Raw genomic sequence first — 16,506 nt, 5'->3', positions numbered from 1 at the left:
GTTTGCTTGCTCATTTGTAATATTCCATAAAACATGCCCCTAAAATCTGGTGACCCATTCCCATGCCTCAATTCCTGCACTTGAGCATTTAACAGCAACCTTCTCCAGCAATGATATGCTGTCCTATTCTGCAAGGATCTGACATGTATGCTTCCAGAGCTAATGGACCTCTGCAGTCAATTGTACTTACACATCTTCACTTCTTCTTTTCTAACAAGTGAGATCATTCTGAGGTGTTCTCAAAGAGGGAATTGACAAGAAAATTGATGTGCCACCTTAACTTTCTCTAACCATTGTCACCGAAAAGAAATCAGGTGGCATTTGCATGTGCATATATCACAGAAAGTCCAAAAAAGATATCCTCCACTCTACATTTACAAGTTATTTTCATCAGTCAGATATGGATACTGTTTTGTCAATGACTGGTCTCTACTCATATTGCTAACCTCTCTCAAACATGTACTGTAGGTTTCTCCTTTACAACAACAGGATTTAAAACACTGATGCTTGCCTACAAAACCAAGTGAGACCATCCACAGCCATCTCACAGCAAACTTTAGGCTATCCATGTAGGGCCAGAGCTTATATCACAGATGTGGGGTTAATCAGATTTTGCTGGGTGCTATATGGTTTGGCCTGTGTGCCAATGTGTCTTCAAGACATAAGATTCTGATTACACCACTGCAGGGCTTATCAAATGTGACCAATTACTTAGATGGCATCAACACATGAGGCACATTTCTATTGAACACTGAACAGAAACAATGTGCAATGTCTGCTGAAAGCTAGACCAGCCCAAATGCTTTTTACTCAAACTAATGGTCCCTGGGTTAAATTGTTACAGCAAAAAGACAACCACACAACGACCACCTCTCTATAGTCCTGCATGCCCACACACCAATCAGGTAAGTTGGTTGTTTTGGTACTTAAATTTATTTCAAACCTTACAGCATGTTTGTTCCTTCACAGTGATATGCCTAGTATTACACCATCGATCATTTACAAATACTGCCAGCCCTCCTCCTTTCCTCTTACCACTTTCCTTCGTCCTGTCTGCCCTCACCAGGTGGAATCCATCCAAAGTAGCATTCATGAAATAAAATACTACTTTTGACCTATAAAGCACTGAATGGTCTCACGCCACAGTACCTGAGTGAACTTTTGGTCTTTTATGATTCGCCACGCCCACTTCAATCAAAAGGTGCAGGCTATTTCTTGGTACCTCATAATAATAGTAAAGGCTACAGCAGGGGGTAGAGCTTTCCTTTACAAAGCCCCACAGTTATGGAACAGCCTTCCAATTAGTGTTCAGGGCTCAGACACAGTCTTAGTGTTTAAGTCTAGGCTGAAAACATATTTGTTTAGTCAAGCTTTTTGTGAACAGTTTTTTCTTAGGTAAAGGAGCAGATCTGGAGGGTTCACTGGTATAGAGTGTTGTGGTGAACTGGGATGTTTGCACATGCTACTCCTGAGATACCAGTGATCCTGACCCCTTCTGCTCTCCGGACCTGCCTAAGCCATCCTGATGCCCTACTTCTGGTTGGAGTTCTCATCAATTGGAAATCACTCGCTGCTGCTGAGGATGGCCCCACATGGACAGCCTGAAGATCATTGAGATTACTGTGGATGGTACCACTTAAAAACCATGAAGATGGCTTTGGCCCACAATTCATATGAACATTTATGCTATGATGGATTAGGACTACAATTGATATGATAGCTTTAGGACTGCAATTGCTAGGAACAGTTTTGCATTCAAGTCTCCATCAGTGAACAGTGAAAAGTTCAACAAAACAGACTTCAGCTGAAAACTATCATGAATTTCCCGGTTACACAATTGCACTATTTCACCATGAATTGCATGATTTCCAACCGGAAGTACACTGTTATAGAAGGGATTTATTTATAATTGTGCTATCCGGTGTCACCCAGATGAGCATGGGTTCCCTTTTGAGTCTTACTCTCAAGGTTTCTTCATCTCAGGGAGTTTTTCCTTGCCACCTCTGGCTTGCTCATTAGGGATAAATTCATACACTTAAAATTTATATCTTGATTGTATTTATTTATTTCTGTTAAGCTGCTTTGTTGTTCTATTGTTGTGTGTTGTTAAAAGCTCTATACAAATAAAATTGAATTGGATTGAATAGAATTGATTGATTTAGCATATTACATCATTTAGCATATTACATGATTGTGGCCAGCGGTACATTGTCATGTATTGGTGTTATGGTGAGTTTGCAGTAATTACATTCTATTTCTAAATATTTTGATCACCATTTGACTCATGAGCTGCAAACTGTTAGGCAGCATCTCTCAATGAAACTGTCCACCAGGTCAGGGTGCCTTAGTGTCCATGACAAATTATCGACACTAATTTGGAAATTATCTAGCACTGACAAACATACAGCTAGCTAGCTATATATGTGTGTGTGTGTGTGTGTGTGTGTGTGTGTGTGTGTGTGGAGAGAGACAGAGAGAGATTTTATTGATCCTCAAGGAAGCATTTGGGAAAAATAAAGTCAAATTAAACGCTATCAGGATCAAGCCCAGAACCCTAACACTGTGAGGCACAAAATTACAACTGCACCAGCTATGTTCTGTTGTTTCAATCCCTGATTAAAGTATGTAATATACAGCATGTACAGTGGGGTCCAAAAGTCTGAGACCACATTGAAAATCTGGGATTTTTTTTATTTAAAATTGGAAATAAACGGGAGGTTTTAGAATTTTACTATATTTAAAACAAAGCAAGTAAATGTTCAATATCTTGAATATTAATATTCAAAATTCTGCACTATTTCTAGGTCCCTATTTAAATGTAAGCAATTTTGACCATGTTATGTCACTCATGCCTAATCTCTTCTATTGAACCATGTGTTCAGATGACACACCAATGGATTTTATCTAAAATGGATCATAAGCCATTGCCAGCTCACGTGCACACCGTAATTATAGCAGAAGGGGACACACCAAATACTAAGAAACTCTGAAATTCATAAAAAATTTTCAAAGATTCTATTTTTCACTCAAGTTGTTGTCAATAATGTAATTTGTAACGAAAATTGTTGATGTAAATTAGAAAAGAATGCAAAATATAAGCATTTTCACTAATGCTCTCAGACTTTTTCCATCATCAGAAATTAACTTTTGTTACTGAGATCACAAGAAAAAAAAAAAAGAAATAGTGCATGGCCTTTCTGGACTTCCATACATTTGAGATCTAGCCCTGAAATTCTGTAAAGTTGCTTAACAAAAGTGCTATTGAAATAAAATTGAATACAATTGAACTGAGATTGCTACCTGGGTATGCTGATCCATACTTTTTCTATCACAAAAATGGCCTGAAGATATGTCTGTTTCTTTGATGAGCACACAACAGGTGACCATGGTCCTCACAGTGGACTTCAATTCATAAAATATTACACATCTGCTGAGCAATGGAACATAGTGTCTGTGTATATATACAATATGGACAAAAGTTTGTAGACACCTGACCATCACATCTATGTGTGGTTCTTCCCCAGACTATTGCCACAAAGTTAGAAGCACACAATTGTATAGGATGTCTTTGTGTGCTGTAGCATTACAATTTCCCTTGGTTCCAACTTTGTGGCCCAAACCTTTTCCAACATGACAATGACCCTGTACACAAAGCAAGCTCCATTAAGACATGGTGTGTTAAGGTTGGGGTGGAAGCATTTGAGTGTCCTGCACAGAGCCCTGACCTCAACCCCACTGAACACCTTTGGGATGAACTGGAACACCGACTGAACCCCAGGCCTCCTCACCCAACATCAGCCTGATCTCACTAATGCTCTTGTAGCTGAATGAACACAAATCCCCACAGCCACGCTCCAAAATCTAGTGTTAAGCCTTCCCAGAAGAGTGGAGGTTACTATAACAGCAAAGGGGGACTACATCTGAAATGGGATGTTCAACAAGCACATATGAGTGTGATCGTCAGATGTCCATACACTTTTGGATATATATAGTGTGTGTGTATATATATAGTGTGTGTGTATATATATATCAAGTTAATCAAATTACTACTATGTTAGAGGAAAGAAACAGGGACACAGAATAGTTGAGTATTCCACTTTGGCTTTTGTACATAAATTACTTTTTCTACTAATCTTTATAAATAAATAACTTTTTCATTTAATTACTACATTTTTGTAGTATTATTTTCAATTAAATAATAAAACCAAAAATGCAAAAAAAATGTTTTTTACTTCTTCAGTCAGTTTTGTAATTTATGCAGAAGCATAAGTATGCTTTTAAAACAAAATTATTTTCACCTGGACACTGACTGGAATAGATACAGTTTTTAGTATGGGTTAACTGAAAAATTCTATTTGTGGAAGACAAATACCAGGGATAAGTCCAAGTTCTGTGAAAACGAAATTGCGTCAACAGAAACATGGAAAAACTAATTCTCTGGCTAAAATGCTTGGAAAATTCTGATGAATATTTTGCCCACATTGTCGATGTGTATGGTATACAGACCCAAGTTTACCTGCAAACTATTGTTGTGGTAATGTGTTATACTGTATATTATTTAACATTGTTTTCATATTTCCTTTGCATTTGTGCTTTTGTATCATGCCTCTCATCATTGTCATTCTGGTAAATAGTTTCGCATAAAAAAATTCATTCATCCATTCATCTTTAGTAACCGGGTTGTGGTGGATCAGGAGCCTATCCAGGACACACACAAGGATACATTCTGCATGGGATGCTAGTCCATTGCAGGGCATCATACACACACAAATTCACACACTCATTCATACCTAGGAACAATTTAGCCCCTTCAGACCTGATTTTCTTCTAGGCACCAGAAAATATTAATCTGTGCTTTTTTATACTTAAACCTTTGACAAAAAAGAAAAGAAAAAAATTCAACAGTTGTAAACTATCATTACTATCATCAACTATCATTATCAGCTGTAAATCTATCAGTTGGATTTATGTTTTCTTTTGCTTTTCTCAGCTAACTCTATGTAATAACTATACATAAACATACAGGTGAAACTACATATAAAAAGATTTTTTGTCCCTGTGCAGAAAGATCTCTTTTAGCCTCTCTTTTTTTTGTCATCATAATATAAATTTCTTCTTGATCTGTTGTTTTTATTAATTCATACTCTGCAGACTAACTCTCCATAAAACTTTGCAAACAAATATGTTAAAACGACAGTAGGAACAGTATAAAAACAGTTGAACAACATAAAAACTACATGAAACAACAAAACTGTGGACTTTTTGTATGAAGTGCAGTGAGCACTTAGAATGTTGTTTAGGCAAAAGGTTTATATACAACTCTAAAGATATTCAGTAGTATCAGTTTTTCACAACTCCACACATTTCATGTTACTGTACATTTCTTTTGGCAAGCAAATTACAGCATCTACTTTGTTTACATCAGAGGTCATTTGAAAACAATCAGTTACAGACAGATTTATTTCAACTTTAATTCACTATATCAGAATTCCAGTGGGTCAAAAGTTTACATACACCAATTTGACTGTCTCTTTAAACGGTATGTAATATTCCAGAAATTGGTGTAATGACATTTAGAAGCTTCTGATTTGCTAACTGTCATAACTAGGATTAAATTGGGAGTGTTCCTGGCTGTAAAAAGGTCTACATTTAGAGACAGTGCCTTTAATGTACTGTCCATTATAATGGATGCAGGGTCTAAAGGGGTTAGAGTGGCCAATCCACATACCACATACCATGTGTTGGAAACCCAAATGAACACGGGCAGAGCATGCAAAACTCCACACAGACACTAACCCAAGCTGTTACATTGAACCAGGGACCATGGAGTTATGAGAAGTGTTCATGTAGTTTCAACTTTGCCTACTCATACATTATGAGAAACAAAATTATCCATAGTCCTTATAGTCTAAACAAATCATTGTATTCCACATTCCGTATTTTACCTTTAGCAATAACCTTGAATAACCTAAATAACCCTGATTTCTTTGCCATGTGTCTTATTGCCACTTTGGTCAGACAGTGAAAACTATGTAAAATGTCAGTTAAAAAAAAAAAATAATAATACATATACTGACTAATTATATTTTAAAAGAAATAGGTTCACTTTATTATTGGCACTAGAATACAATACCCATCTGTCTTACTTAAATTATTTAAAGTTAAAAATTCAGCCTTTGCTAGTTGTTGGGGATACCTGTGCTTGCTCATGTTCCTCACAAAGCCATTTAGACTGCAATAACAGGAATAACATGTTTGGGAATAATGTGAGAGTCACCTACCTTTATAGGAACAGTGTGTATCGCAAATAATTTAACAACTTTTCCAGAAACATCTCAGATGTTGAGGGAATACTTTTTGTTTGTTTTGTTTTGTTGTCATGTAGACAAATTTCCTACCCCTATGTCCAGTTTTACCCAAACCACACCCACCAGACAGGTGAAAGGAAGGAGTATAAAGATCTATGTACCTGATTTGGTGATGCAGAATCTCTGATGCATCTGCAGGACACAGACAAGAGGACTGGAGGGCAGGAGGACAGCTGCTGAATTTTAATAAAATAGAAAAAAATGGGACTAGGAGTGAGTTAACTACAGCAGATTTTTTTCCTACATTAACTACACTTTTTAAGGGTCCTTATTTTCCAAAAAGGGTCTAGTAGGAGCCCTTTACGATACTTTATGATAACCCCTTACGATAAATTTAAGAAATGTTAAGGGTTCCCCAGAGAGACAACTTAAGGACCCTTAAGGGGAACCTTAATAGTGTATAATATACTTTTATAATATAATATATACTTATTCTGTTTTTTTTTTTTTTTTACACAGAGGGGGAATGACAAATACAAGGTGGCTGCTGACACTGACAAAAGGGATAATAAAGAAAAGAACAGGGATGAGCTGAAGAAAGAACTGGATCTGGTAAGACGTGTGAATGTTACAACCAACATATTTTACATGATTTGTATGTTTTTTGTCTGTTTTTTGGTTTGTTTTGTTTTGTTTGTAATTGTTTCATATTTAAGGTATACTGCTCATTTGCAGAGTGATCACAGGCTGACTTTGGATGAACTCCACCGGAAATATGGCACTGATCTTAACAGGGTATGCAAAACAAAAAACAAAAAAAAACACTGTACATATCATTAAGTATACATATATTAAGTATACATATAGCACAGCAAAAAGACATTTTACACAAAACTCTAACATTACTATGTCATGTATTATTTTAAGGGTTTGTCCAGTTCCCGTGCAAAGGAGATCCTAGAACGTGATGGACCCAATGCTCTGACACCTCCTCCTACAACCCCAGAATGGATCAAGTTCTGCAGACAGCTCTTTGGTGGATTCTGTACATTATTGTGGATTGGAGCTTTTCTTTGTTTTTTGGCTTTTACTGTTCAGATTACTACAGAGAATGAACCAACAAATGATAATGTAAGACATTTTGTTTCTTTCATTTCAAATATTGGAGAATTTTACATAGCTTATGTATGGTGTAGTGTACTATATGTAACATAAATCTTGTAATAACTTTTGCTATTTTTCTTCAGTTGTACCTGGGTGTTGTTCTGGCTGCAGTGGTGTTGATCACTGGATGTTTTTCATATTACCAAGAGGCTAAAAGCTCAAAAATTATGGATTCCTTCAAGAATCTTGTGCCACAGGTATTCAAATAGAGATATAAAATATTATTGGAAATATAATGATTTCTGACATAATTTAATTTCATATATATTACGTAGCAAGCACTAGTAGTTCGTGATGGTGAAAAGAAGGATATCAAAGCTGAGGATGTCGTCGTTGGTGACCTGGTAGAGATCAAGGGTGGAGATCGAATCCCTGCTGATCTGCGTATCATCACTGCACATGGATGCAAGGTAATATTCTCAACAGCCTAGGAAATAAGCAAAATAACAAATACTTCAGTAAATAGCTAAATATTGTGAATAAAGATTCACATTTTCATTGTACTTCACTTATCTAAATGTTTGAATGTATACTTTGTATAATTTGAGTCTTTCATTAAAGTTACATACTGCATTTCTCAAACATTTTTGTGAAAAGGTTTTTGTGAACTTTCTAAACAAGTGGCCAGCAACCAGTGGTTTTCATGGCCATTAGGTCAGTGAGAGCCAAAGAGAAAAAGTTTGAGTTTTAATGGGTGCATCTAGGCTTTTTGAAAGGACTTGTTATAATGAGATATTTGGATTCAGTGAGAGAATAAAACTGACACTAAATTCAATAAGCTCATGGTCTGATATGCCAAAATGCCAATTAAAACCAAAACACTGTCCAAACCAAAGGTGCATATAAGGTCAAATTTCTGTGCATGAGTGTGTCTCTGTGGCATCATCAGGAGATTGCAAGTTTGAATCCCGATGATGCCACAGCCATCTGTGGCCAGGAGTCAAGAGAAGGTTAAAGCTTTCTGCTGTGCCCTTTGGGAGCCGGATTATCACATTTCTAAGTGATGGTATATTGAGTATATGAAGAAATCTATGATAAATATATTGATGTTTATGAATGAATATTTATTTGTGAACTTTTTAAACAAGTGAGAAATTTTCTTAGGTGGACAACTCATCCCTTACCGGAGAATCTGAACCTCAACCTCGTACTCCTGAATTCTCCCATGATAATCCACTGGAGACAAAGAATATTGTGTTCTTTTCAACAAACTGTGTTGAAGGTAACAAAAAGAAATGATCTCATAAATTAATAAGATAAATATAGAAAGCTGTTCAATGAAATGATTAACCATTCAAGATATAAAATCACAAACACAGCTACTAAAATGACAGGACCTACAGAATCAATCCTCATACATGATATAAAGCTATATGCATAAAACTACTTTTCATCTCATGGTTTCTTCCTCATGTAGTCTTAGGGAGTCTTTCCTTGCCACTGTTACTACTGACTTGCTCATTAAGGAGTCTACACTACACTACTAAACTAATAAAATTTAATAGCAATGAATTTATTCCACTGGTTACCAATAAAAAGGAAATTGATATTAATCACAATTCTTTTTAAGGTTCTGCCACAGGTATTGTCATTAACACTGGTGATCGCACTGTGATGGGTCGAATTGCTACCCTGGCCTCAAGCCTCGAGGTGGGAAAGACCCCAATTGCCATAGAGATAGAGCACTTTATTCACATTATCACTACTGTGGCTGTGTTTCTGGGTGTCACATTTTGCACCCTGTCTCTCATTCTTGGATATGGCTGGTTGGAAGCTGTCATCTTTCTTATTGGAATCATTGTTGCCAATGTGCCTGAGGGTCTGCTTGCTACAGTAACTGTAAGTCTTTCACTATTATGTTCAAAGTTAGCAGAATCAGATGAATAAATATTGTAACTAAATATTGATATAGCCTTTATCAAAAATACTATTAGTCAGTTCTTGCACATTGCAGGTGTGTCTGACTTTAACTGCCAAACGTATGGCGAAGAAGAACTGTTTGGTGAAAAATCTTGAGGCAGTGGAGACACTTGGCTCCACCTCCACCATCTGCTCAGACAAGACAGGAACTCTGACTCAGAACCGTATGACTGTGGCACATATGTGGTTTGACAACCAGATTCATGAAGCAGATACCACAGAGGACCAAAGTGGAACCTCTTTTGACAGAAGCTCTCCCACTTGGTCTGCCCTGGCTCGTGTAGCTGGCCTCTGCAACCGTGCAGTCTTCCTTGCAGACCAAGCCAATGTTCCTATCCTTAAGGTGGGAATTATTATTTTTTTATTTTTTAGACTAGCGGTATTAACAACCGTTTGTTTGCTGTGGCTGCAGTAATCAAAAGTGAACTAATATTTCATTAATGAGCACAGCAATAAATCCCATAATAATTTTAATTTATATGATAGCTTTCTCAAACTTAAGGTTGCTTTACAGAGTCCAACAATAAGCAAGTAACAAATATCAAATAAAAAATAATCATGATTTACAAATATCTCATAAAACAAGAAATAATGGAGATGCGAGCAGTTGGATAATAGTTTACTGAAAGAGACAGTGTATAGAAGGAGTGGAACTGCTTAGTTACTGATGAGAAACTGATAGCACTGAGAAAAAGAGGTTTTGAGCTGTGTTTTGAAGGGAAGGGAGATGAGGCTTCTGTTAATTTTTTTAGTTAATTAATTAATGTGTGCCATGACAACATGGTAGATGTCTTCAGTAAGTCTAAAACATAGCAGAATCATAGCAGAAAGAAAAGGTGAGTTTCAGAAAGTGTAAAAACTAGTTGCACAGCAGTTACAGGGGTGTGGGTTAGTTTGTTAATGGTAATAAAAAGAGCTTTTGCCTGCACTGTGCATTACTGATAACTGACTGTCAAAGCTTTCTTATGGAGCCACACAAGCCAGCAACCAGTGGTTTTCATGGCCATTAGCCAAAGAGAAAAAAGTTTGAGTTTTAATGGGTGCATCTAGGCTTTTTGAAAGAACTGGTTATAATGAGATATTAGGATTCAGTGGGAGAATAAAACTGACACTAAATTCAATAAGCTCATGGTCTGATATGACAATATACCAATTAAAACTGAAACACTGTCCAAACTAGAGGTGCATGTAAGGTCAAATTGATGGGCATGAGTGTGTCTCCTGACCATGGATGACCATGGCATTGTCAGGAGACTGCAAGTTCGATTCCTGGTGATGCCACAGCCATCTGTGGCCAGGAGTCAAGAAAGGGTGAAAGCTTTCTGCTGTGCCCCTTGGGAGCCGGATTATCACATTTCTAAGTTGTAGTATATTGTGTATGATAACAAATCTATGATAAATATATTTATTGGAACTGTCAGTACTTGTAACTGAATACTATTGTGTACCCTTCCAGAGAAATACCGCAGGAGATGCATCAGAGTCTGCCCTGCTGAAGTGTATTGAGCTCTGCTGTGGTTCAGTGAAGGATATAAGAGCCAAATACACAAAAGTGGCTGAGATCCCTTTCAATTCCACCAACAAATATCAGGTACCTTTTTTTGTTTGCTTGTATGTTTGTGTGGTTGGTTTGTTGTTTGATAGTCCTAACCTAACTGATTTGTGTTTTGCTAGCTTTCAGTCCACAAGAACCCAAACGCCTCAGAAACCAAGCACCTGCTTTTAATGAAAGGTGCACCTGAGAGGATCCTGGACCGGTGCTCAACTATTATGATTCAAGGAAAAGAGCAACCCCTTGATGAAGAAATGAAGGATGCTTTCCAGAATGCATATATGAAACTAGGAGGTCTTGGAGAAAGAGTTCTAGGTATGTTTTATTAACAAATTTATGTAGACCTGACCCTGTATAATAGACCCACCAAAACTAATGTAGAACTACATTAATTACAGCTGCAGGTCTAAATTCAGGTGATTCCATGGATTCCATATTTATGACTAAATATCAGCTGCAGAAATCAGTCAGATAATTCCACACCATGGAATTTTACTAATTCATTCCAAGAAAAATATAACATTTTGCACTCCATCTTGCAGGATTCTGCCAATTCAATCTCCCTGATGATCAGTTCCCTGGGGGCTTTACATTTGACACAGAGACAGTGAACTTCCCCACTGAGAATCTGTGCTTTCTTGGCCTCATGTCAATGATTGATCCTCCCCGTGCTGCTGTACCTGATGCTGTAGCTAAGTGCAGGAGTGCTGGAATCAAGGTAAGCTCTTTAGTTCAGGAAAATAATCTATTCAGGAAAATATATAAATGTAATTACATGATCATTGTCACATATTTAAATATTTACCTTTCCAGGTTATCATGGTTACAGGAGATCATCCAATTACAGCTAAAGCCATTGCTAAGGGTGTGGGTATCATCTCTGAAGGCAATGAAACTGTGGAAGACATCGCTGCTCGTCTGAACATTTCCACTGGAGAGGTCAACCCCAGGTGAAGTGGAACCTTTTTAATTATTTTAAAAGTTAATAAGCAAGGTTGTTATAGATTTACTCAATTTCAAACTTCTATTTAGAGAGGCAAAGGCCTGTGTTGTTCACGGTGGGGAGTTGAAGGACATGACACCAGAGCAGTTGGATGACATCCTTAAATATCACACTGAGATTGTGTTTGCCAGAACGTCTCCTCAGCAAAAACTGATCATTGTGGAAGGCTGTCAGCGACAGGTACAATTATCCACAATTTGTGATATAATCTATAAGTTTGGTTTTGATAAGGTTAAGAATCTGATTTTAAATTTGTCATTATATGTACATTCCTACATTGCTTAGGGCATGTAATATTTAAATGTTTCAGACAAGGCAGCATCGAAATTTAATGTGGGAATACATGTTATTCTCTCAATAGGGTGCCATTGTGGCTGTGACTGGTGATGGTGTTAATGATTCTCCTGCTCTGAAGAAGGCTGACATCGGTGTAGCAATGGGTATTGCTGGATCTGACGTCTCCAAACAGGCTGCTGATATGATTCTCCTGGATGACAACTTTGCTTCCATTGTTACTGGAGTGGAGGAAGGTACAAGATGCCACTGAAATTCAATTTCCACACTCGTCTGCACATTTCAGCTCTTCTAATTCAAGTATAATTATCTTACCAGGCCGACTGATCTTTGACAACTTGAAGAAATCCATTGCATACACACTGACAAGTAAAATCCCTGAGATGTCACCCTTCCTCTTCTTTGTTATTGCGGGCATTCCTCTCGCTCTGGGCACGGTCACTATTTTATGTATTGATCTAGGAACTGATATGGTAAGTCCTCATCAACAAACCATCATAACACAATTTTAAGTTACAGCTGATGTAATTCTGATGTAACCTTTTCCAGGTGCCTGCTATTTCTTTGGCCTATGAGGCTGCTGAGAGTGATATCATGAAGAGGCAACCCAGAAATGCCAAAACAGACAAATTGGTGAATGAGAGGCTAATCAGTATGGCTTATGGTCAGATTGGTAAGAATGTATTTATTACACAATATATGATCTTTAGAAAATTGTAGAACTTTTTTGAAAAAAAAATCCATTTTTCTCCTTTTTTCTAGGAATGATGCAGGCAGCAGCAGGGTTCTTTACCTACTTTGTCGTCCTTGCTGAGAATGGATTCATGCCACTATCTCTGATAGGACTGCGTATCAACTGGGACAGTAAAGATTACAATGACATGGAGGATGACTATGGCCAGCAATGGGTATATATTACAAAGATATGTGAATAAAAAAACAAAACATTAATTGATTCTAATTCACATTATATCTATGCTGCAGACATATGAGAGCAGAAAAATTCTGGAGTACACATGCCACACTGCATTCTTTGTCAGTATTGTTGTAGTGCAGGTGGCAGACTTGATCATCTGTAAGACCAGAGTTAATTCCATTGTGCAGCAGGGCATGAGGTACGTAAATAAATGACTCACTTTTCCAAAACAAAACCCTAGGACATATAATCAGAGAAAATGTGTATTTTCTTCCCCCAAGGAAGAACAAAGTCCTCATCTTTGGTATTTTCGAGGAGACAGCCCTTGCAGCCTTCTTATCCTACTGTCCAGGAATGGATGTTGCTCTTAGAATGTATCCACTGAAGTAAGTTGTTGAAAAAGTCTTCACTAGCATCCTTGCCCCAGATTAAAAAGAACACTACAAAATTTCTGTTTGAAAAGTTCTGTGTAAAACTACCGTTTGATTCTCTATGTTGATGTTTTGAGTTCTGGACAAAAGGTCCACAGCTGACAACTCCACAGTGTATTCATATCATATATCTTGTAACAAAGGTATAACAAATCACCACATTGCATTATTATGTACTGCTACTGGATGTTGTGACCACTGAATGACAAGCTTAATCTGCCCAAAGATAAAAACACACTATTTTTTAATTTATACTTTTACCTTCACAGACCATGGTGGTTGTTATGCGCTTTACCATATTCACTCCTCATTTTCTTCTATGATGAAACAAGAAGATACCTTCTCAGACGAAATCCAGGAGGTATGTTGTATATCATAGTTTTTTGGGTATTTTGCTTGCCTCAACAAAATTATAGCTTACCAAAGCTATAATTAGTAAGAGTTATACATAAGAGTATAATTAGTGAGAATTATAGAGAATTATACATTATACATTATACATAGAGAATTATACATAAGAGTATAATTAGTGGTGTTAGCAGTTATCACTCACCTAATAGAGTAGCAAGGTGCTCAGCAATGCTATGTGAGAGGATTTTTAAAAAATCACTTTGTTTTATGGGTTTCAAAAGATATAACTAGTTTAAACCATCCTAGGATTCATACAGTGTCTAATACAGTTTATCTGAGGAGGAGGCTGTTAAATGGGTGTGGATGAGTAACAATAAAATTATTAAGGTTTTAATAAAAAATATTAAGGGGTGGAATCAAGAGGCACAAGCATAATTTATTACTATAATGCTGGTGTATTGATTTTGGCATTAGTCAATTTTTTATGCCTCCTCCACCAAGTGGCAGAGGCCTTTTTTTTAAAGGATATCCATTTGTGCTTCCGTCTGAGATTTTAGTTAATACAATATCTCAAGAGTAAGTGGCTGAATGTTGGATTTATATGTAATTATCATTATAAACAACAGACTGATTAGATTTTGGAATTGATCCAAACAGGATCAAGGTTACAGCAAGGTCAAATGTCTGAAATAGCTTCTTCAATAGCTTCCTTACATTTTGAAGTATGCACTCACTGTCCACTTTATTAGGAATGCCTGTACATCTGCATATTAATGCAGTTATCTAATCAGCCAATCACATGGCAGCAGCGCAATGCAAAAAATCATGCAGATACAGTGACAGTTCTATGGCTGGAAATGCCTTGTTGATAAAAGAGGACAAAGGAGAATGAACAGATTGGTTCAAGCCGAGGATATAGTAACTCATATAATCCTCCTTTGTAATCGTGGTGAGCAGAAAAGCATATCAGCATGGGTGAGTCTGTGCAACAGATAGCCTCAGATTCTTGTTCTTGGATGACAGGAGTTGAACCTGATGTGGCCTTCTGCTGTTGTAGCTCATCCACCTCAAGGGTTGATGTAAAGAGTGCTTATTTAAGTTGCTTAAAACTTAAAATTACTCAAACCAGTCTGGTCATTCTCCTCTGATCTCTCATCAACAAGGCATTTCAGCCTGTAGACCCTCTGCACGCCGGATGTTTTTTGTTTTTCGCACCATTCTGTGAAAATTCTAGAGAGTGCTGTGTGTGAAAATCCCAGGAATCAGCAGTTTCTGAAATACTCAAACCAGCCCATCTGGTACCAACAACCATGCCACAGTTAAATTCACAGAGATCACACTTTTAACACATGTGTGCTGCTGCCACATGATTGGCTGATTAGATAACTAGCAGGTGTACAGGTGGTCCTGGTAAAGTGACCAGTGAGTGTATTTGAAGGGTATTTCTGGCATACAAATTAGTAACAAGAAGAGTTCTACTTGTTTTTTATTGTCTGCACTGATGTGGGTGGAGTGGCACAACTGGGGGTCTGCCAACTCATTTTCAAACCCAGTCTGTTTCAAAACTGTGCCAACATTATTGTTGTTTCTTGGGACCACCAGTCAACCCCCATCAGTGCTCATTGCGAGAGTCATTAGAGCCACTCTTTTTTTAACAGGAATGGGTAGAGTTGATATGATTGTATATCACTGATGTATGATAGGTGTTTTAAAGCACCAAATCATCACACTGTGCTGGACTCATATACTGAGCAAAGTTTCATATTGTATGAATCTTCCATACTTTTGATTTTGGATGGAATGTTATACACATTATGCATATGCAAGTGTATGATTTGCTATTTTCATCACATTATAAAAATGCTGTTTCTCTTCTTAGGCTGGGTGGAAAAGGAGACCTATTATTAAAGCAACCAACTATACCAACCACTAAATGCTGCCCACACCTTCACAATGTCCTACACATTTCATTTCATCAATACAACTCAATGGATATTAAATTGTATGTTAAATAAACATAAGATTTCAATGGGATGTGTTGATTTTTATTTAAAATATAGTTTTGAAGACTGATTTAGACTTGCATTAAGGTTGCAAGATTTAATTTACTTACAAACATTTACATACAAACAGAGAATTAGATTAAAGATGCACAGTATAAAAAATACATTTCTAGTTTTGCCAAAAAAAATAAAAATTCAGTGATTTTGGGGAGGCAACAGACACAGACAACCTTATAACATTTATAGCATTTTTTTTCTAATATATTTTAAAGTACTGGTAAATATTGAAATCATACTGCTAGATATGTAAGTCTACTACTTGTAGACTTGTAGCAATGTGGCTCCTGTATCCACTGCAGCCCTGACCAGGATAAAGAGGTTACTGCAGCTGAAAGAAGGAATATTACTTGCATTACTTGCATCACTTACTTGCCTGGAACCAGACTGTAGCAGCTTTCTATATTATTGTCTCCTGATTCAAACTTAAATTATTGAATAGCCAGTGATGTTTCAATGGGTGGACAAATGATCTCGCAGGGCCAGACAGTGATAAAAATTTAGGCC

At 37.0% G+C, this 16,506-nt stretch overlaps 1 protein-coding gene across 1 annotated transcript; it reads left to right on the top strand.

The window, feature by feature from the left end:
* Positions 1-6,464: 6,464 nt before the first annotated feature.
* LOC128316966 (sodium/potassium-transporting ATPase subunit alpha-1-like) lies at positions 6,465-15,968 on the top strand. Its single transcript, XM_026931939.3, has 22 exons — positions 6,465-6,581; positions 6,828-6,920; positions 7,044-7,103; positions 7,236-7,439; positions 7,556-7,669; positions 7,748-7,882; positions 8,577-8,694; positions 9,043-9,311; positions 9,427-9,735; positions 10,849-10,983; positions 11,067-11,259; positions 11,487-11,662; positions 11,758-11,894; positions 11,977-12,127; positions 12,309-12,477; positions 12,560-12,714; positions 12,791-12,914; positions 13,004-13,149; positions 13,226-13,356; positions 13,439-13,543; positions 13,858-13,949; positions 15,819-15,968. The coding sequence occupies exons 1-22, from the start codon at positions 6,570-6,572 to the stop codon at positions 15,845-15,847; spliced, it is 3,057 nt and encodes a 1,018-aa protein (XP_026787740.1). The 5' UTR covers positions 6,465-6,569; the 3' UTR covers positions 15,848-15,968.
* The last annotated feature ends 538 nt before the right edge of the window (positions 15,969-16,506 follow it).

Source organism: Pangasianodon hypophthalmus, chromosome 26 (assembly GCF_027358585.1).
Source record: "Pangasianodon hypophthalmus isolate fPanHyp1 chromosome 26, fPanHyp1.pri, whole genome shotgun sequence".
Taxonomy (NCBI): Eukaryota; Metazoa; Chordata; class Actinopteri; order Siluriformes; family Pangasiidae; genus Pangasianodon; species Pangasianodon hypophthalmus.
This window is presented reverse-complemented; position numbering and strand designations above follow the sequence as displayed.